Genomic DNA, 23,597 nt, shown 5'->3' with positions numbered 1-23,597 from the left:
CTGGTATTGGATCGCTCAATAATGGGAAAGAGATATTGCTCATCCACCCTTTCTATGCCCCTCACAATTTTATACTCTTCCAACAGATCACCCCACAGCCTCTGCTGCTCTAGAGAAAAGAGCCCAAGTTTGTCCAGCCTCTCCTGATAGCACGTGTCCTCTAATCCAGGCAGCATCCTAGTAAACCTCCTCTGCACCGTCCTATAGCCTTGACATCCTTCCTATAGTGAGGTGACCAGAAATGCACGCAATACTCTAAATGCAGCCTAACCAGAGTTCTATAGAGATGCATCATAACTTCTTGGCTCCTATACTCAATACCTCGATTAATGAAAGCAAGCATTCCATAAGCCTTCTTAACCACCCTATTGACCTGTGTAGGCACTTTAAATGAGCTATGGTCTTGCACCCCAAGGTCTCTCTGCTCTTCAACACTATTAAGGGTCTTGCCCTTAAGAGTGTACTCTCTCTTGACATTAGTCCTACCAAGGTGCAACACCGGGTTAAACTCCACCTGCCATTACTCTGCCCACATCTGCAACTGATCTATACCACACTGTATCCGTCGCCAGTCTTCTATACTATTCACAACTCCACCAATCTTGGTATTGTCTGCAAACTTACTAACATATGCATCAACATACTCATCCAGCTCATTTACGTACATCACAAACAGCAGAGGTCCCAGTACAGATCCCTGCGGAACACCACTATTCACAGGCCTCCAGCTGAATAAGTCCCTTCAACCACCACCCTCTGTCTTCTATGGGCAAGTCAGTTCTGGATCCACACAGCCAATTCTCCACTGACCCCATGCGTCTGAACTTTCTTGATTAACCAATTATGTGGGACCTTGTCAAATGCCTAACTGAAGTCCATATAGATGACATCCACAGCTCTACCTTCATCAATCTCTCTCTTCACCTTGTCAAAAACTCAAACAGGTTAGTAGGACACGACTTTCCCGGCACAGAGCCATGCTGGCTTTCCCTAATCAAGCCATTGGATTCCAGATGCTCGTATATCCTATCTCTAAGAATTTTCTCCAGCAATTTCTCTGTAACTGACGTGAGACCCACCAGCCTATAGCTCCCCGGATTTTCCCTTGTTCCTTTCTTAAATAGAGGAACAACATTAGCCACTCGCCAGTCCTCCAGGACCTCACCTGTGGTCAAAGAGGACACAAAGATACTGGTCAAGGCACCAGCAATTTCCTTTCTCGCCTCCCTCAGTAACTCTTAGCATTAAAGTACAAACACTTCAAACCATTTGTCCCATCACATCTGTTATTAGGAATCTGCCTCATACTACATTCCCTGACATCAGCCCTCCTGCCCATTCCCTCACTTACTGACCTGTTGTTCTGCTTCCCATCCCCCTGCAAAGCTAGTTTAAACCTACCCCAGTAGCATTAGCAAACTTCCCTGCCAAGATATTGGTTCCCCTCCAGTTCAGGTGCAACCCATCCCTCTCGTACAGGTTACCCCTTCCCCAGAAAAGGTTCCAATGATCCAAGAACTTGAAACCCTGCCACCTGCACCATCTCCACAGCCACTCATTTGTCTGTGCTATCATCCTGTCTTTCCTTCACTAGTTCGTGGCACCGGAGGTAATCCGGAGATTACTACCTTGGAGGTCCTGCTCTTTGTGCAGGACCTCTACCCCTCTCTTGCCTATGTCATTGGTACCAATATGCACCACCCGAAGAATATTCTGCAACCGTTCCGAGACATCCAGGACCCTAGCACCCGGGAGGCAACACACCATCGTGGCATCTCTTTTGTGCTCTGCCTGACTTCACCCTTCCCTTTTGAACCTCAGAGCCGACCAAGTGCTACTGGCGTGGCTGCTGCTGCCTTGCCCAGATAGATCACTCCCTTAACAGTATCCAAAGGGATATACTTGTTGCTGAGAGGAATGGCCACAGGGGGACCCTGCACTGACTTCTTTCTCCCCCTACCTCTCTCGGTGCTCACCCATCTACTACCTGAATCCTGCCCTCTGGGTGTAAGCACCTGCTTTAAAGTCCTATCTATGATTCGCTCAGCCTCCTGGATGATCCTTAGTTCATCCAACCCCAGCTCCAGCTCCTTAATCTGGTCTTTCAGGAGCTGAAGTTGGCTGCACTTCCCGCAGGTGTAGTCATCAGGGGGACCATCAAGTTCCATGAATTCCCACATCCTACAGGAGGAGCATTCCATTGCCGTACCTGCCATCCTGCCTACACTGTACTAAAGGAATCTAAGACCAAAGCAGCAATAATAAATTAGAGGGGTGATGTCTTACACTGAGTTTGTTGTTTTAACAATCAGAGGAACAGAATTACCCAGCACTTTCGAAAAGCAATTAGATGGACAATTGAAGGAAAATAATTTAAGGGCCATTCAGAAATTGCAGAGAAATAGAAGTGCATAGATCGTTTTACAGTAAGCTGGCCTGGACTTGATGGGTCAAATCATGCTCCATCTGTGTTATAATAATTCTATGATTCTCCGATTCCAATTTGTGTTCACCCTCAGCTTTCTAATTACAGGGGAACATGTATCAAAGCAGATTCCATCCAGTTTAGGCTGAGGCCTTGTGATCTCATTTCTTGCTTATCTCCTTCCCACACTTGGGTGATAGTTGACTTGGTAAGTGACCATGGGACCCTTCTCCTGTAACTACCAGCTGCAGAATTAATTGCACAGGCTACCTAGATATAATGGTCTAGAAATATGATTATTTCAGCCCTAGGTGACTGAAGATGCACTTTCCTTGAGTGAAATGCAATCTTTCCTAGTTTTTTTTTTATGAGTCACATTGGAAGTTTGAGAGGTATGCAATTATGTGTCTGATGTGATTTTTGTGTCAGATTCCCACCATACAATGGCATTTTCTTTGACAGCATTGGTGTGGAGATTAGTTCATTTCCTAGGATCGGTAATTATTGGACACACCCAGGAAAACCCTGTGTTTGCTGTAAAGCCTCAGACAAGGGTTTCACTGAGTTTGATGTCCCATTTATCTTCTAGTGTTTGGGAAACAACCTGGCTCCTCCTCAACATGGTGCAGCTCCACTCTATCCACCAATCTCCCACCCCAACTTGCTGATTGGTCTGACAATTCTGACACCTCACCTTCCATTTGATTGTCCAGGCTCCTGACTCTTGATCCCCAGGTTGATTCAGGTCTCAGGCCCTGATTGGCTCAAATCCCAAGCCCCTGATTAAGCAACGGAGAATCACTTGCACCCATGGATCAGGCACTCCAAGCACTTGCTGTACAGTGCACCATAATTTCAAGGCTAGTATTTAAGGCAATTTAGGAATCCTGTGAGAAGGCCTGTAAAGACTTCAACTATTATATTCTTTATACATTCAAAAGAGCTAAGTGTAAAATTTCTTTATTAGTCACGTGTACGTTGAAACACACAGTGAAATGCATCTTTTATGGTGTTCTGGGGGCAGCCCGCAAGTGTCACCACGCTTCCGGCGCCAAAATAGCATGCCCACAACTCCACGCCCATACGTCTTTGGAATGTGGGAGGAAGCTGGAGCACCCGGAGGAAACCCATGCAGTCACGGGGAGAACATACAAACTCCTTACAGACAGTGGCCAAAATTGAACCTGGGTTGCTGGCGCTGTTGTATGTTGTTTGGATGACAACGCAGTAGTTCTGCATTGTTTGTCTGTTCTTTCTTATTTTGACCAATGCAGACTGATACCTCTGATTGTTTTCCTTTTGTTTTTCTCTTTCACTTCAGCTAATTCTTTACTACCTATATGTTCTTGTGTCTAATGCATGGAAACAAGCAAGGTCTGGGAATAATGAATTCGCCAACACTGAATCTCTCCACACCCAACCTAACCCAGAGAATGGTGAGGATCTGGAGATCACTGCCTGACAGGATAGTAGAATCAGAAACACTCAAGGCATTTAAAAATTGCTAGTTTCAGTATTTAAGACACCATAACCCAAAAGGTTACAGATTATGAAATAGAAAGTGAGATTGCCTGGGGCAGCTCTGGCTAGGCTGAAAGGCCCTGAACAGTTTTAGTTTTCCCTACAGCATTACCCTTGACTTCCTGGTTTCAATTGCACTATTTTGGAATTAGTTTTTGTCAAATCTAGGATCACTGTCTCATCTTGACCAGAAAAGCACTGCATTGTTAGAATGGCATTAAAAGTTCTGCAGTGTGGTTCCTGAATTCATGCCTCCCTCAATTAAACTGAGCCTAAAAATGCACAGCCTTACTATCCTCTTTTGAACTCAATTTTTCCCCCAACGTCCAAGCTATCAGCAAGATATAGGTATAATTCAATAATGCCCATGTCAATTCCTATCTCACTCTGCCTATTACCATTGAGAATCTTCCCTTTATTGTCTTCATACTTAATTATACAATACTTGCTCTGCCAGCCTCCTGGCTATATTATTTAAGCATTACTTCCAAGGCTGCAGATGTATTTTCAACCACTTTATGTGAATAATTTAGTTTTCAAATATTAAACTTGCTGAAGGATATAACAAGTTGAATATTTAGTTTTATATTTGAACAACATTTCAGTAAACTAAGTGAAAGGCAAAATATCTTACATGAAGAATTCAAAATAATATAAGCTTTTGAGACACTAAGACTCTTAAAAGGAGACATACAGAAAAATGTTTTTTATAATTTTAAATATTTATTTCTCTCCCAAAACATCTGACAGCAGCATTTCAAAAAAAAGCTTGCATTATTAAAGCTGTTACACAAAGAAACAATTCTTTAATATGATGGAACAAAATCTGTCATGAGCACTTTTGTCTCTCCGAATCTATTCCTATTTCATGACATACATATATAAATATATAGTGTATACATATATAGTTATGTGAAATCACTTTCGATCAACATAAATAGCAAGTTCTTTTGAGTATTTCTACAAATATTATCTTTATTTAAATTCCATCTTACACAGACTTGCGTCAGGTAATATCTAGAAATGAAAGACAACCCAGTTAACTACTAAACACTGATTTATTTTCCAAAAACTGACAGCATGGGAATTACAGTAAAAACTTATAACTCGGTTGCTGTGAGAGTCAGTGATCTCTCCTGTCAATAAAAGCAATACAGATTATAATTTACTAGGAGTTTTGCCCCCTAAAACTCCCTTCACAATGTCAAACATTTTCAATGCAACAGACAGCATTTGTGTTTTAATGACTTAGTTAAGACACATTTACGTGGTTTTAAAGCCTACAAATAATACATCCCATTTATCAAGCAGAAACTTGAAACATCAAATAATTGCGTGCATTTGATCTTTGAATTATAACATGTAAATAGACATTTTTGTTCTTTTCCTCTATAGCTTTGTTTCACACATTTGGTTCAAAACAGTTGTCACTTGTAATAAGAAAGTACAACACAAACTCTTCTACTTTGAGACTCATTCACGCACATTTACTTTAAAAGTATTCCTTATTCACCATAACAATTATTTACAAATTGCTTGCCCCAACAATGATAGATATTACTTTGTTTTGCACATAATGGTATTGTAAACATATACTTGCATCTTATTGCTGGGGTCATGTTTAATGTGAGCAGAGACACCAATTCCAGTTCTAGGATAAGGCCATACATTATGTGCCTCAAACGTGTTTAAAGCATCATTTCTATAATTCAATATCACTTCGGAGAGACAGATTTTCATGTTCCTGAAGATGTCCATTACATAAAACTGTGTACCTATGAATAAAAAAATAAACAGTAATCAGGAGATAATTAAAAAAAAAGTAAGATTGTTCTTTATAATCTGGAATATAGAATTGCTTTGCAGTGTTTTAGTAGGATTTTATAATCTACTTCAGTCTATGCATTATTTGTTCAAATTAGTGAAGTCAAAGTATGGGTAGATTTGCAACATGTTGCCTGGGTGTAAAACTGGCATTGCAGAAACAACTCTGGTGTCAGTCTCAATTTAACAACAGGCTAGCAATCTGGAAATCTACATTCTGCAATTCTAGTTGCTCCAGGACATGTAGTTAGTTTGGTTGAGCTCTTAGATCTTATCTATTACAAACACTTTCAACTTGCAAAAAGGGGGAGAAAAAGCGATTTGGTGGGCTAGAAAGTGGCTTTTATTCTATGTTAATAAAACTGCACTGTTCAATTAACTTTGACGTTGGTTAATTTGCTTGAAACTTTGCAAAATGCCTCCTGTTCCATTTAATTAAAATTGGTTAATTCAACCTGATTTGATTTTCCAAAAAAAGAAAAAGTAATTTAAAATGATGAATAAGATTCTACACATTCAGATCAAATTAAACTTGTTTGTTTTAAGGAAGCAATACTTATCCTGCAGTAAAAATTAAAATTAATTCATTAACAATATTATGCAAAACAATCTAATTTTAGTTTATTCTTTGCCCAAATATCAATGAGATTATGACCAGGTAATCTATTTTTGTCATGTTGGGTGAGGGGAAAGGGGTAGTTGTGGTGCAACTATGCGGAGAATTTTCTTGCTGTTTTAACATGCCATGGTATCCTCAAGAGCAACTTAACATCGTGCCACATTTTAACATCTCAACGGACAGTGCAGTTCTTCCTCACTGCACTGAAATTAGACCTAGATTATTTGATCAAATCTCTGGATTGGGTTTTGAACCCACATCATTCTAAATTAGTAACATTTGCAACAACTGAATTGTGGCTGACCCACTGAAGGATTTATATGTGCATCTAATGTGTATTACTTCTCCTGCCTATGTGTGTAAAACACTGATATCTTGGTTGTATTTGTAAGACTTTGGACAAGGAGTTTGACAAAGGAGCAGGAAAAATTCAGCTTGTTGAGTCGATTTTTTAAAAAATGTGCCTTTGGTTGCAAAAATGCTGATTTTATTGCACTCCCATTGATATCCTGACAGGGCCAAGGATATATTGCCAGTGTGAGACATGGGTAATTGGCATGTATGAATTATTAAAGTTTTGTCAAAATCCAAACTGCAACAAATCTTTCAGAACTGTTCAAGCAAAAAGTAAAGTTTAGGCATTTACTACCATTCAGACAAGCAAATGGGGAATGTTACAGCAGGGTTTTAATATATATGGAAAAACAAACAGTTGAATTAGAGTAAAGGAAGAGGATAAAAATAAAGACCAAGTACCAAAAACATCAACAGCGATCAAACTCAGTCAACCGGTCCAGATGGGACACTCTTGATTGCTAAGGGAAGAAGCACTGGAATCCTTGGCCAAAATCTTCTTTTGTTCCATAAACATTGGAACTGTGCCAGAGGACTGGAGGAATGAAAATATTATATTTCCGTTCTTTTTTTTAACAAAATGGGGAATGAAAAGTCCAACAATGATGGCCCAGTGATAGCAGCATTAGTGGTGGGGCATGTTTTAAGTGGCACTTGATAAAATAGAAGTTAATAAATGAAAACCATTGTGGATTTGGTAAAGGGAAATTATGCTTGACTAATTTGACTCAGTTGTTTGAAGGAATGGAATGGATTGATGAAGCTGTTGCTGTTTTGTATTTGGACTCTAAAAAGGTATTTGATAATGTACCTCAAATAAAAAGGCTTGTGCAGATGAAATTAGGTAAGGGACAGAAAACTGAATATGGATGAATGGTTGTTGGAGTGAAGTGTGCAGTGGTGTTTCCAGGAATACATTGTTGTGATCATAGCTGTTGTTGCTACATATAACTGCCCTGGTCATGGGCATGTACTGAGAACAAAGCTTCAAAGTTTGGTTATGTTATGAACCTTTGGAAATTAAACAGCAAGGTGATCAGTAACAGTCTGAAAGAGCATATGGGCAGCCAGGTGTAACGGCTAGACATGTGAAAGGTAAGATTTGATGCTGAGAAGTGATTCATTTTAGCAGGAAGAACATGTGAGGAAAGGCAATAAGAACAAAGCAGTACAATTTTAAAATGGCTGCAGGAGTGAATAGACTGGAGTGTTTAAATACACAAGTCTTTGAAAATTGCAAGACAAGTTGTGAAGACTAATAAAAGGCTTTCATGATCCTCAACTTTGAAAGCAGAGGCATAGATTACAAAATGTCTGTTATTCTTATCTTTATGAAAGATTATGAAAATTTATGAAAGTCCAACTGGGAAACTGTGTTCAATTCCAGGCCTTGCATTTACAAAAAAAACCAAGGTGTGCAGAGAAATTTAGCTACAGGAAAAGAAATCACAGTTACTTGAAGACATGAGAAAATCTGGTCAGCAAAGGTTAAGGGGTGGAAAGGTTAAAAATCTTGATAATTTTTGATAGAGCAAATAAACAGAAATTGTTTCCAGTGGCAGACAGTGTGGTAACCAGGTGACACAGAGTTAAGGTAATCAGAATAAGAAACAGAGCACCACGAAGGGGAATACTTACACCGCAACTTTCTGCTATCTGGAATGCAATGTCTGAGATGATTGTAGAAATGGGTACTTTTCAATTTTCAACTGGAAACTAAATAAACACTTGTCACAGAAACTTTTACAGAACTATGCAGGGAAAATAGGGATTTCAACTGATTGGATATACAGTACCCTTCAAGGGGCAACACAAAGTGCTGGAGGAACTCAGCGGAAGGGGAGAGTGGGAATAGCGCCAGAATGTGGAGGTGATAGGCAGAAACAACAAAGAGCTGAAGATGATGGAATCTGATAACTAATTGTGGGAGTAGTGTGTGGGTGATGGGAGCTGGGGTGCTTGTAGAGGGTGAGTCCTCCCCCTCTCCCATCTGTCTATCACCCCTCCTCAGCTGGATCCACCAATCGCCTTCTAGCTCTGGCTCCACCCCTTCCCTCCACCCTTTTATTCTGACCATCTCCCCTCCATTGTTCAGTCCAGGTAGATGAAGGGTCTCGACCTGAAACATTGACTGTCCGTCTCCCTCCGTAGATGCTGCCTGACCTGCTGAGTTCCTCCAGCTTTTTGTGTGTTGCTCCAGATTCCAGCATCTGCGGTCTCTTGTGTCTCTGGCTTTTTCCAAGGAGCCCGAAGGGGCACAATGTTCTGAATGGTCCTGTGATGTATCATTTTACAAATTACTATTGTGCGACCTGTGAATGTCAAGTCATTAAGTATAATTAAGGCTGAGATGGATGGATTTTTGAACTACAAGGGGATTGAAGGTTATAGGGTTAAACAGGAAAGTGACTCAAGGCCAACTATCAGATCAGCCATGGCCTTATTGAAAGTTGAAATATACCCACAGGACCATATTTTTAGTTTAGGCACAATTGGTTGTTCTAACTGTTAAATGTTTCCAAGCAGTTGTCCAAAAGTCGGTCTTAAGACAACAAAAGAATAATAGACTACAACATGTATAGAACATAGAACAGTACAGCACAGTAGGGGGCCTTTGGCCCACGATGTTGAGCCAACCTATATAAACCTATTCCATGATCAATCTAACCCTTTCCTCCTACACAGCCCATAACCCTTCATTTTTCTTACATCCAGGTGCCCATCTAAGAGTCTGTTAAATGTCCCTATTGTATCAGCCTCTACCACCACCACTGGCAGTGTGTCCCAGGCACATATCACTATTGTTTTAAAGAAACTACCTCTGACACCTCCCCTAAACTTTCCTCCTCTGACCTCAAACTAATGTCCTCTGGTATTAGCCATTGCCACCCTGGGGAAAAGATGCTGGCTGTCCACTCTATCTATGCCCTTCATAATCTTATATACCTCTATCAAGTTACCTCTCATCCTGCATTGCTCCAAAGAGAAAAGCCCTGGCTTGCTCAACCTTTCCTCATAAGACATGTTCTTTAATCCAGGCAGCATCATGGTAAATCTCCTCTGCACCCTCTCTAAAGCTTCCACATCCTTCCTATAATGAGGTGACCAGAACTGAACACAATACTCCAAGTGTGGTCTAACCAGAGTTTTATAGAGCTGCAACGTTACCTCGTGGCTCTTGAACTCAATCCCCTGACTAATGAAGGCCAGCACACCATACGGCTTCTTAACCACCCTATCAACTTGTGTGGCAACTTTGAGGGATCTATGGACTTGGACCCCAAGATCCCTCTGTTCCTCCATACTGCAAAGAATCCTGCCACTAACCTTGTACTCCATCTTCAAGTTTGTCCTTCCAGACTGTATCACTTCATACTTTTCTGCATTGAACTCTATCTGCCACTTCTCTACCCAACTCTGCATCCTGCCTATATCCCATTTTAACCTATGACAACGTTCTACATAATCCACAACACCTCCAACCTTAGTGTTATCTGCAAATTTACTAACCCATCCCTCCACTTCCTCATCCAAGTCATTTATAAAGGTCACAAAAAGCAGGGGTTCCAGAACAGATCCCTGCGGAACACCACTAGTCACCGACCTCCAGGCAGAATACTCTCTATCTACTACCACCCTCTGTCTTCTGTGGGCAAGACAATTCTGAATCCACACAGCCAAGTCTTCATGGATCCCATGCCTCATGACTTTCTGAATGAGCTTGCCATGGGGAATCTTGTCAAATGCTTGACTAAAGTCCATATCCACTTTACCTTCATCTATTTGTTTTGTCACCTCCTCAAAAAACTCAATTAGGACCCTGAGGCATGACCTGCCCCTCACAAAACTATGCTGTCTATCCCTAATAAGACTATGCTTCTCAAAATGCTCATAAATCCTGTTCCTAAAAATCCTCTCCAATAGCTTGCCTACCTCTGACGTAAGACTCACTGGTCTATAATTCCCAGGATTATCCCAATTACCTTTCTTGAACAAAGAAACGATATTTGCCATCCTCCAATCCTCCAGCACAACTCCCATGGCCAGAGAGGATGCATATATCATCATCAATGCCCCAGCAATCCCTTCTCTCATTTCCTGTAGTAACCTGGGAGTATATCCCATCCAGCCCCAGGGATTTATCTATCCTAATGGTTTTTCAGAAGCTCCAACACTACCTCTTTCTTCACCTCAACATGATCCAGCACATTAGCCTGTTCTACACTGACCTCACATTCATCAAAGTCCCTCTCCCTAGTGAACACAAGCAAAATATTCATTAAGGACCTCCCCTATCTCCAGGCGCATATTTCCCCCTTTATCCCTGAGCAGTCCTACTCTACCTCCAGTCATCCTCCTGTTCTTCACATACATGTAGAACACCTTGGGGTTTTCTTTAATTATACTTGCCAAGGCTTTCTCATGTCCCCTTTTAGCTCTCCCAAGTCCCTTCTTAAGCTCTTCCCTGGCGACCGTCTAATTCTCAAGAGCCCTGTCTGATTTTTGCTTCCTAAACCTTAAGTATGCTTCCTTCTTCCTCTTGATTAAATGTTTTACCTCTCTTGTCAACCATGGTTCTTTTACCCTACCATTCTTTCCCTATTTCAGTGGGACAAACCTATCCAGAACCCCATGCAAGTGTTCCCTAAACAACCCCCATATTTTTGCTGTGTATTTCCTTGACAGCATCTGTTCCCAATTTATGCTCCCATTCCTGCTTAATACCATCATAATTAGCTCTCCCCTAATTAAAAATTTTCCCATATTGTCTGCTCCTATTCTTACCCATGGCTATGCTAAAGGTCAGGGAGTTGTGGACACTATCTCTGAAATGTTCACCCACTGAGAGATCTGTTACCTGACCAGATTCATTACCTAGTACTAAATCCAGTATGGCCTCTCCTCTAGTCGGCCTGTCCACATACTGTGTCAGGAATCCTTCCTTGACACACCTAACAAAATCTGCCCCATCTAAACTTTTTCCACTAAGGAGGTGCCAATCAATATTAGGGAAGTTGAAGTCAGCCATGACCATAGAACCATAGAAAACTACAGCAAAGAAAACAGGCCATTTGGCCCTTCTAGTCTGTGCCGAAACATTATTCTGCTAGTCCCATTTACCTGCCCCCAGCCATACCCCTCCAGACCTCTCTTGTCCATGTATCTATCCAATTTACTCTTACAAGTTAAGAGCGAGCCCGCATTTACCACATCAGATGGCAGCCCATTCCACACTCCCACCACTCTTTGAGTGAAGAAGTTCCCTCTAATGTTCCCCCTAAACCTTTCCCCTTTCACCCTAAAGCCATGTCCTCTCGTATTTTTGCACCTTTCCAAAATCTGCCAACTTATCTGCTCCTCAGTGTCCCGGTGGCAATTGGGGGCCTATAGAATACTCCCAATAGAGTGATCGCTCTCTTCCTGTTTCTGACTTCGACCCACACTTACTCAATAAATGACCCCTCTATGATGTCCTCCCTTCCTACAGCTGTGACACTATCCCTGATTAGCAATGCCACTCACCCCCCCCTTCATCTCCCTCCCTGTCCCTTTTGAAACATCTGAACCCCAGAACATCAAGCAGCCAATCCTGCCCTTGTGACAGCCAAGTCTCTGTAATGGCCACAACATTGTTATTCCATGTACTGATTCCATGCATCTCCAATGACTTTATATGTTTAATCAATGAGTGATTTGTGATGCCTACGTTCAAGCACACTTCAAATGCATGCAGTACCAGAGAATATGCTCTATGAGATATAAGTATTGCTTAAGTTTCATGTGCTATTCAGCATTGTTCCCTCATATACCTTACATCCATAACCAAAGGAGTAATATTGGGTATTAAACTGCAAAGGTTTCAAATGGACTGCTTTATAAGTATGAAGCATACTTGGATGTTTCTGTCATAGTACCAGGAATATTCTTTGCATACTTACCTATTTGAATATTGTTTATTTTTTCCAAAAATGGCCAATAAAGCACAAGTACATCGTCAAATTATACGAGAGTGCAATATAACACCTGGTACACAGTTTGAAATATATTTATAATATGGGGGATTGCAAGGGGGAAATATTCACTTTAGACTCTTAAAAGCATGCAAGATGGATTGTGAGTTGCACTCTAATTTAGCACAGGCTTACTGCAAGTTGGCATGCTGGTAAAGAATTGAAGTGTGTTATAAATTGCCTCCCTGAGGACAATTAAGGCTCTAATTGATAATTAACTTGCCTGCTAGTGAACTCTAAAGAAGCTGCATGTATTTTGATGGCGAGCACTTCAACTGACAAGCTCTTTTACTGGTGGCAAAGTGAAGTATAGTAAATAACTAATTGCTGTGGATCTCATATGGTACTTAAAGCCACACTTGAGCTTCTTTGGTAGAAATAGATGATACTGGAAGAGAAATTTTGGGAAAAGTCAGAAAGCTTTTTGGGACACTTTGCCAAGACTTCACTAACATCCTATCAAGATTCCTCCTGGACATTCATGGAGGAATTCAACTCAAGAAAGTGAGTTTTTTGTTACTCTGTCTATTTAAGTGCTTATCAGAGTTGTAAGGAGAAATGTTTTTTGTGGTCATGTAAACTTACCAGAACTCCAAAGGGAATAAGGAAGAGTATCTTGGGTCAGTCAGTGCAACACTGGCTGCTGCAAGTGAGAGGGACAGGATGTGTTTATGCACTTGAATATAATTGTCTCTTCTGGACCTATTCAGGTGAAACATCTGATAAATCATGTCCACTCCCCCTCAGTCCCTGAAGTTTCTGATTGTGACTCAAACTCCTTCTTTGGTTAAAGAGGCTGCATAGAAACTACAGGAAAATTGCTTCCAATCAATGCCTCTAAGGCAAACCCAGAGGAGTCTAAATTAGCACTCCCAAGCATGAGTAAATAATGGTATTCAACAATTACTTCCAAAATTGTAGATTAATGCCAGACTTTCAAACAAGCATCAAAAAGCAAAAAAAAAAAATTGAAGTTACTGGAAATCTGTTGAGAGATCATGGACCTGAAATAGTAGCTTTTTTTCTCTCTCCACATATGCTGTCCTGACTTGCTTTTTACCCCCTGTATTTTATATTTTCATTTCAAACAGGCCTGTCTTATTCGTGCATTTATTGCCTGTTTTTATCCTTGCATCAAAATAACAAACCCGAGTGTTTCATTAGAATTCCTGAGGACCAGTTTCTCTGTCCCTAAGAAATGCATCATTGTCAACACTTCAATACACATTACACCTTACTGTGCACAGTACGTAAAGCTCACGCAAATGATATTGGTCTCCATGAAACATTCTTTCCTTTTGAATCTCCCTGCTGAAACTGAAATGAATGATAAAGTAACAGCATGTGTCATTCATAGGGATCTGTTTGTAACAGTGTTCCATGTACAACACCTGTGGTATTTAAAGGTGTATTCAACTCGATCAGGGAATCAATTGCACACGCCTGAGGGAAGAGGCAATGAAGACTTCATTCCCTCAGAATGAATCCACCAAACCACTGCAGTATTTATGTTCCTTCCTCTAGTGCTTCAATGAGCAATATCTATCACCTCATTCAGACAGAACCCCAGCCATTCACCCATGCCTGGACTGTTTGCCCAAACGTATTGTCCTCCTGGGATTATTTCAGACCATTCACAATTCACCTTTTATTAAAGTCATGGATCCTGTTTTCTTAATAAAGGAGGACAGCTTCTCCTTTTCCTTGAGTAGATTCTATCAATTGTTAAGAATGTGGGTTTGTGAGAACTGCAGATTTCCCAGAGGTTCATGTGGCATGTCGATTCTGGAGATTTGCATGAAATGCAAGGACAGTCACCACCATGAGGTGAAATTTCTCATGGCTAATCCCATGCTTTTGCGGAGCTTGTATGACTTTATTTTCAAGTGGTGTGTGGTGGAGAAAGACCAAGTCAGCAAATTGCAGCAAAGTAAGGTTTTTCTGGATGTGCTATAAGGGTGCATCTCAGGAACTGACTTAATGACCCCACTCCACTGTCTTCACATGCAGGCAGAGATACAATGATACAGGGACATTGTTATTACTTGGCACCACGTGGTTTTGGCATTATCATGTGGTGAGACTCTGGTATCTAGTTGGGAGCATCTATATCAAGTGCAGTTGACATCACCTCCACTTGATTATCCATTATGGAAAGTACTTTGGATGAACAATACCATCAAGACATAACATCTACCAGGCACACACATCTGCTTTCACAGCTGTATTTGCAACTTTCCATTGCTGTGCAGGTGCCATTACATTCCACTCTTTGCCATGTATCTCTCCATCAAAAAAGCACATGGCTAAATCAACAGGTTGCTATGAAAGAGGAGCGATGGCATTGCCTGACAGATTTGGACATAACAGCAAACTTGATGATCAAGGATAACAATGGAATATGTCCTGACAGCAAGCAGGGGAAGCATACTAAAGGCTCCGGACCAGGCTACCGAAGCACTGCCCTTGCCATAGGAATGCTAGAATAGAATTTGCAAGAAGATCAGCATCAATGCACTTGGTTTTCTGCTCACTACAGGAAGAAGCTAATATTGTTTAGCTGAGGTCAATGACAACTGAATCGCCAGCTATCCTGTTGGCTTATGCTGGGTCACTACAGTCAATAACTTACACAGTGTCTTCTCTGGGCATGCCAATCCTCAAAGAAAGTCAAGGTCTTGTGGAAAGTTACATACAGTTGCAAAAAAGGCCTACACTATTAAAACCACTAAAGTGGGAGCCCATCATCTGTGTTTATGGGATAACACAAGATGGACTCCGAGTAATGTTGCTTTCAATAAGGAGGGATTTCTGTTTTGTGCTTTTTTAAAAAAAAACCTGTATATCTGTGCTGATAAAAGATGTTTTAACAGCTAATGTTATCTGTCCTCCTGCCCAAGCAAAGCTGCAGTTATGAAAGGGAAATGATGGCCAATGTTGGCTGATTTAGCCATAATAACTGCAAACTTGCTATCCTGATAACAGGTTAAATACAGACATCAGATGAAGGAAAGAAATGTTGCAGACACTGAGTCATTGCTCAGGCTATACTCTTCATAGGCTGAGAATGAGATCCTACTGTCTGGTGAGCAGGGGATTCATCGCCACTTTATGCTGAAGACAAGTAACGTGACAATCACTAAGTTGACAAAAGAATGATTGCCATAGCAGAACGTTAAGATATGTGTCAGATGGTAAATATGGTTGCAGCATTAACCATGACCAAACCAAAACAGTGATGTTTTTAACTCTGCAGTGACTCACACCTAACACTTAAATCTATGAATTCCTTCTAATGCCATTGCAAATCTGCTTGAGGTATGGGGTGGCAGGTATTCCTACATCAATGGTGTAAAGCACCTCTCCACCTCGTCAAAGAAAATATCTACATCACTATCCAAAAATCTGAAGGCTCATGCCACTTAATTGCAATGCTGCACAAGTAACCTTCTGTTACTGAGGTCTAACTATTAAAGAGGACCCACACAATTGGTACATTGGAAATCAATGTACCACACACTTTAAATGTGTTTGCTGTTGCATGAAGAGTGCTGTATAAAATCACACTCCAGTACGATCAGGAGAGAGAGACATACTGCTTTGCTGTACAACTGTTACTCGTACTTAAGAACAGAAAAGCTTCTAGTGCACCGACTATTGACTTGTAATTAGCTAAAAGAGGAAGGGAATATCTTTAACATTTTTTATGATATTGATATCCACATGGTTTAATGTTTATTCAAAGCTAAATGATTGTATAAAGTATCATGGGATTATATCAATTTTGTATAAAATTAATGAAATTATTATCCTTTACACTGCAGTCCACTTTGTCTTTCTGTAATTATTTTTCACAATACAGAATAAGAAAATTTAAACATTCTGACACCATGTAAAGTACTTTTGACATTGTACATAATGGGATAGATAAACAATTTTGATAATGATGTATGTTATGTATTTTAATTGTCAATTTAAATTTTAGTGGTTCATGTAAAATATTAATACTCAAACCACCTAAAGGCAAACATTTAAAAGTTCTTGGGAAAATAAATACTAGTTCAATTTGCATTATGATGGCAACAGTATGAAATCATTAAAAGTAACTATGTTAACAAGGTTTCAATCAACAATTCCAGAGATTAAATTGTGCTTAATACTGCAGTTTACTCATTGACGTTATTGCGGTAAATGAATTGGTTATAGGTCTTAATGCTGCATAACACATCCAAATTGTTTCCTTATTGCAGGCTTTGAAGGTAACAGAATCACTCAATAGTCCTTGCACCATTTAAGCAGGATTTCTAATTTTTTTTTCTTTCACTGTATCAAAATTAAGTTACTTGCTAGTTTTGATTGTGTTGCATCTATCCATTGGACTGAATAAAATTTATCATTAAATTCAATTGTAGAGTGTTCTCAGGGATTATTTTCTCCTTTTTATTTCTAAGAACCAGTCAACAACCTTAGTTTAAAACTACAACTCATCCCTGGTTGGGACTGCTAATCATTGTGTCTATTAGTTCACTCATTCAACTCTGCTTCCATTGAAATGATTTTTCAGAATTAGGGTGTTAGTCATAACCGTGGTGTTATAGTGCTGCTCACTTGAATTTCTAGCCAACTCCTTTTAGTTCTGACTTTAACCTGAGAAACATTCAGGGATGGTGAGGTGTGCATTGATCAGAGCTATTCTACTTCCCTCGCCCAATTTGAATTGTTTTTACTGAATCCTGTTTAAATCTGGTGGGAGTGATGTCAAAGCCAGTCATCTGGACAAGAGACAAATAATATCAATCCAATAGGGGATGATCCCTGACATAACATTAATATTTTGGAGGATGAAGTTTCCAAATGGATCTGGTATAGAAAAGGAAGGCTGGTGCATTGGAAATATTGGGAGTCATCATGGATCCCAGAAGATAACCCCGGCTCTTCCTAGTCCATCAGCGACTTCCATAATGATGATCTTGCCATCTACTGGTCACACTAGTGCAATCCATTAGCTTTTGCTTGTGGTTTGTCAATCTTTCATTAAAATCATGGCATAATGGAGGATAACCACCTCTGCTCCGGTCTCTATAGATAGGGTTGCCTGCCTGAAGAATTTGTTTTGTTTTTCCAAGTTGAAATGGCTCGGGGCAGGAATTATGCAGGAGGTTTCAATACCATTTTATCAATCTATCTGTTCCATGTGCACCAGTTGGTCAGGGTTAAAATTGGGGTTTTTATAACATTTAGAAATTAACTTCACATCCAACAGTACAAAGATGTATCTTTCAACAAGTGACTTAACTGCAGGGGATTGCTATTGTGGAGGTTATCTGCATTGCTTATGAACCACAAGCCTGCCTACTTTTATCTTTTCTCATCACTGGAAGATCCTTTGATTTCAGCTTCAGCCTGGCTTTTGTGTCTGTTTCTTTGGAAACCCCTTCCAATCATCTGGATACCCAGCACGGTATCTTCCAGCATGTGCTCCCGTTTTTCATTATCTTTGACGTCTTACAGCTTGATAGTCCATGAGTCACTGCACATATAATAAGCAGAAGGACATTCCTTTGGAGCTCAAATCAGAAACATCAAAGTGTGGAATTACACCCCTCATTAGTGTTTTTCTGTTCTCCCAAGCTCATGAACATTTAGAGCTACAAAAAAAACTTTAATGCATCTTTTTCAAACCACACATTATCCATTTACGTTTAAAATGCAGAATGTATGATGTGGGCTGTCTGTATTCTTTTCTAGCTTCATATATACAACACACTTTGTTGTTCAAAACAAGGAAGTGGGGCAGCTGCAGTTAATTACCATTTGCATTATTTACAAAGGAACCATCTGATGCATTCATTTTCACAGACACAGAAACTTAAAGCATGCTTAGAAGAATTGAGAATCAAACAAGAACTGCAGATCCTGGAAACCCAAAACAAAATTAGAAATTGTTGGAAACACTCAGCAGGTCAGGTTTCATTTTCCATTTTCAAATTGCCCTTCTCCTTGTTGGCCTCCCGAACCATCCCTCCAAGTGCTTTTTTACTTTCTGTAGTTTAATCTGCAGCTTCTCCTATTCTTGTGATCCATCAGCACTATCTCTTTCTACATTACTCACTGCCCATCACTGATATCCTCATTGGTTCTCATAATTCTTTCCAAACTATTAAATGATTGCAACCATTCACTTCTTTAAACTTCCAAACTGCTATCATGTCACCTTCTCAATTGGTACACCCAATGTCTCTTTAAACAGAAACATCCAGCAGGTTGGGCAATGCCTCTAGAAAGACAAACAGTGTTAACACTTCAGATCAAAGACCCTTCGTATTGGATTGAGAATTGATTTTCAGATAGGAAATGGAGAAGTGCAATGTTTCTTCAGAGTGGTGAACCTGTGAAATTCCCTACAACAGAAAGGTATGAAGGCCACTTCATTAAGTATTCTCAAGAAGGGATATGGTGAGGAGGAGGGAACAGTGTACTGCATTTGATGATCATTTATGATCATGTTGAAGGGTGCTGCAAGTCCAAAGGGACAAATAGCCAGCTTCTCCTCCTCTGTGTGTTAACTTTGTTTCTCTTTCCATAGATGTTACCTCACCTGCTGAGTGTTTCCAGCAATTTCTAATTTTGTTTTGGGTTTCCAGGATCTGCAGTTCTTGTTTGATTCTCAATTCTTCTGAGCCATGCTTTAAGTCTCTGTGTCTCTGGAATTGCTGGGAACTGCTTCTATTTACAGCCTGTCTGCACCTTGCCTGTTCTTCTAATAGACACAGAAACAGTCCAACAAAAACACATCCATTTTCCCTCCTTAGCAGTCAAATATGACTTGGAGCAGATGAAACAAATTTACTGAAGTATCAACACTAATTGTAATATTTTGACTGACAACAATGAGTCTTTTTCAAATAGTGATATAGTAAATAACCTAAATGACTAAGAACCATTAATTCCCTACCAGTTAGAGCTTACAAGGCATTAGCCAAAATCTGTGATCATAGCCTATTTTGGCTTTGTGCTGGTTGGTGGTATTGGCTCTTGTCCTTTGCTTTAACCTTTCGATTACTTTATCTAAAGAGATGAGCAACATCCTCATAAAACCATATTGTTTATTTAGTAATAGCTTCAAATATAGTGGGATCAATTCTGCTTTACCAAACACCCTATGTGCCTGATTGTGCGACATTAGGTAAAACAAATTAAAGAGGTCCTCTGTCGACAGGTAATTTATCTCATTGCTATTTGTGGACCCTCTCTATGGACAAATTGGTCTGTGCCATTCCCTTGATTGTAACATGGATTATAATTTGAAATTATTTTGGGATTGCTATATTAAAGTTTAAAGTAGTTAGACTTGAAATCTTTGATTTTTTTTGTCTACTTGTCAAAATATTGTCCATTCATAAATTCAGTCATTAGCTAGATTACTTATTCATTTTTAAAACTTAATACATTGCTTTTATATTTAAATTTTAAATGAGTTTTATTGCTTGAAGACTGAAGTAGCATTTTTTTTTTGGAATGGCAAGTGTCCATTATAGAAAATAAAAATAGAATGAGATTACTGTTCAATTATTATGATCTTGAGACCTGGAAATGTATTCTCAAGTGTTCAGGAAGGTGAAACCTGCTCGTGAGAGTTAAAGTAATCCAGAATAAGAAGAGTTAATTCTTGAACACGTACCAAGCCAATGCTATGAGGAAGAGTCACAAACTAACACAAATGCTGTTTCTGATACTGCTTTTAATACTTGATTATATTCCATCTTTGCAGTGATGGAAGAGTAGGACAAGACCGAATAGCATCATTCTAGAGTAACATGGCTGAGTAAACACCTGGCCTGCTCCCCCCTGTATGAATAGAAGAAGGTTTGAATGTCTGATAAATCTTTTACTTGCTGCTCTGAGTGCTAATGTTTTTTTTTGATGCTACATTGGGAATCCTCCACCGTGAATGGAAAATTATACGTGCATCTCTGGGGTTAACAGGCAAATGAGAATTCACTCAAAAGTTAACCCTCAAATCAACAGTAATTTTTAACCATAAAGTGAGGGACAAAAAAAATTCAAGGCTATTTACAGCAGGGAAGTGTGTAGTTTGTATGTTCTGCCTGCTGGATTGAAATCACCGTGGGATAATGGATTTAATTTCTGTTACACAATACATCTCAACTTCAATCCACTTCGCAATTTCCCTATCCTATAATTCAATAATTATGTTGTAGTGCATTCATTTTCAGTGTTGGTTCTTACCAGTTCCAATCAACAAAAATAATACTCAATTCTTTATTCATGCTTCAGGAAGATTGAAAGCTGCTTCCAAGGTACTGTGGCAGACTTCCTTCACCAACCCAACTTGATACCTCCATAAATGTTTTTTGTGTATTGGTCTCCATCTAAGTTAGTCAGCCCTCTTTGAATCATTTGAAATGCTGCAAATTATCTGAAATTTAAATTCTTTTAAACATTGTTACATCTAGAACAGGTGCTAACCTTTCTGCATTGACCTTTGATGGAACATTTAATATTATTCAGCCACACACAAAATGATGGAGGAACTCAGCAGGTCAGGCAGCATCTATGGAGGGAAATAAACAGTCAACGTTTTGGGTCGGGACCCTTCATTAGGACAAGAAAGGAAGAGGGCAGAAGCCGAAACATCATTCTGTAGTCTTGTCTATTCAGCTAGAGTACGAATGATGAAAGTAGCATTTCAATGTTTCACTGCCAAAGAAAATCTTTTTCCTTCTTAAATAATAATAATCCTTAACAAAAAGTGAATGGATACAACAGCCATAGGTTACAGGGAAATAAGGGAGATGCTCTGAGAGCTGGCATAGACTTGATGGACTGAATGTATATTTTAAGAATATATGGAAGAAATAAAGCAGTATAGTACCATGAATTACTTGGTCATTCTACAAAGTATGACTATTGCAGACATCCTACTACCTCTCTGCCATGCAACATTGCATGGCTTCTACTCTGGTCAGGTAATCAAGCTAATTTTTGCTAGTAAATGTATGACAATTCCCTCGCCCATACCATCACCTGCTGCTACTCTCCCTCCAAACAGCCCAAGTAATTCCAGAACCCTCCTTCCTTCTCCACCCTAACGAGGATCTCTCCATCCTTTTCAAATGCTACTCAGTTTCTCCCACATGACCTCTCACTCGCTGTCTTTTGACACTTCCGTGAGCTATCAGTTTCCTCTTTCATTCTCATCCTATGCTTCCTCCTCATCCTTTTCTCCATTCCCCCCCCCCCACCCCATTCTCCCTTTCTAACACCACCTATTTTCCCCTTCCCCTCCCACTGTATTGGCTCCTGCCCCTCCCCTCACTATAGGGCATCTAGTTTTTTATCTCATCTGGTTCCACCATTTACTTCTCTAGCCAACTATCTCTACCACTGGTTTTCTCCGACCCCATTGGCTTTTCCTCTCAACACTTATTCTCTCTTTCTCCACCCTGTGCTATATATTCTACTCTTCTTGTACTCCTACTTTTGTTATTCTACCTGAGTCCATTGCTTATTTAACCAGACATGTTCCACTTGTCATAGTATTAATTTTAAGATTGTCATGTTTGTGCAGATGGTTAGGGATACAACTTGAGTTGTATAACGGGTGACTTATCCCATTTTGTGCACCATTGCCAAAAGTATAAATTACTCCTAGTGTGCATAACCATGGAAAATTAGTTATGAAAAATGTTGCTTCATTTGGCCAAACAAAAGCAATCTTTCAGCCAACTTCAAGTGTATCTGTTCCTTAGCTTTTTACAGAATATTTATAACAGGGTGTTGGCAGATGAGCTGCCCAGTGTCCATTAAAATGGCTTGGGGATCTTGTGAAGTACCTTCCTGATTTTAATCATTTTACAAAGTTCCTACCAGAGCTGGGGCAGCATAGTGGCACAGCAAGTAGTGCTGCTACCTTAGCTCCAGCAGCCCTGATTCAATCCTGACTTCTGGTGCTACATGTGTGGAGCTTACATGTTCTCCTTGTAACAGACACAGACACTTTTCAGGTTGGTTGGTTACTTGGCCTCCAATGTAATAATGGATGCTAGAACTGATGGAAGTGTAGGGCAACTAGGTTACAAGTAAAATTAGTGGAGGAAAGAGATTGTTTTGTGAGCTGGTCCAAACTCAATGGGTGTCTTTCTGTGTTGTAACGAAATATGGAAATACTGCAGAGTTGGGTAGCTGGTTTAGCTGCATGTTAAACCAAAGCAGGAGAGTGACTGTGTGTAGTAAACTAACAAGTTAGAAATTCTTCAATCTGTGCTTTCACCATTAAAGAGGTACTGCATAGGGAATACAATCCAGATAGGTGTGAGGCTTCAAGGCTGTAAATTCTACTGTACAAGATGGCTAAAGAATCATATGAGATTGTACTGTCCTGTCGTGCATAAAGGCGTTTTCTCTGTGATCTTCCCACGGTGCAGGACAGCAGATATTAACAAGGAGACGTGGGGATCTGACTACTGAGTGGAGTGGGAGTTTGGTGGGTGCTGGGAAAAGATCAGAGGGGGCATGAACATTTGTTGGGTGGGGTTGATGTATGACTGGGGTGGGGTGGAGAGAGGATCCAACTGTGTTGGTATGAAGACCAGGTGGGGCCTGGGGAAGGGAAAGGGAGCGCTTGCTGAAGGTAAAACTAGAACTTAAGGAAGGTTGAAGCTTCAGTCAGACTTCAAGTTGTACCCTTTTATATCTCATACTGGAATGGCCTCTGTTTTGTCATCTCCTGTATGATCTGGTTTCCACTGGGGGAAGACACAAATCCATTCTCCTTCATTTCCCATCCCCTCAAACCTCTCCCCACAACCCCCACTTTTCA

The 23,597-nt window shown here is 40.1% G+C and overlaps 1 protein-coding gene across 1 annotated transcript in view; it reads right to left on the bottom strand.

The window, feature by feature from the left end:
* Nucleotides 1-5,597: 5,597 nt before the first annotated feature.
* htr4 (5-hydroxytryptamine receptor 4) overlaps nt 5,598-23,597 on the bottom strand; it is a 93,832-nt gene continuing 75,832 nt past the window's right edge. Inside the window, exon 6 of the mRNA XM_052013589.1 lies at nt 5,598-5,721. Coding sequence (XP_051869549.1) covers nt 5,649-5,721 — 73 coding nt within the window. The 3' untranslated portion in view covers nt 5,598-5,648. The remainder of the gene's footprint in view (nt 5,722-23,597) is intronic.

The sequence above is a fragment of the Pristis pectinata genome, chromosome 4 (assembly GCF_009764475.1).
Source record: "Pristis pectinata isolate sPriPec2 chromosome 4, sPriPec2.1.pri, whole genome shotgun sequence".
Classification (NCBI taxonomy): domain Eukaryota; kingdom Metazoa; phylum Chordata; class Chondrichthyes; order Rhinopristiformes; family Pristidae; genus Pristis; species Pristis pectinata.
The sequence above is the reverse complement of the archived record's forward strand: the minus strand, read 5'-3'. Positions and strand labels throughout refer to the sequence as shown.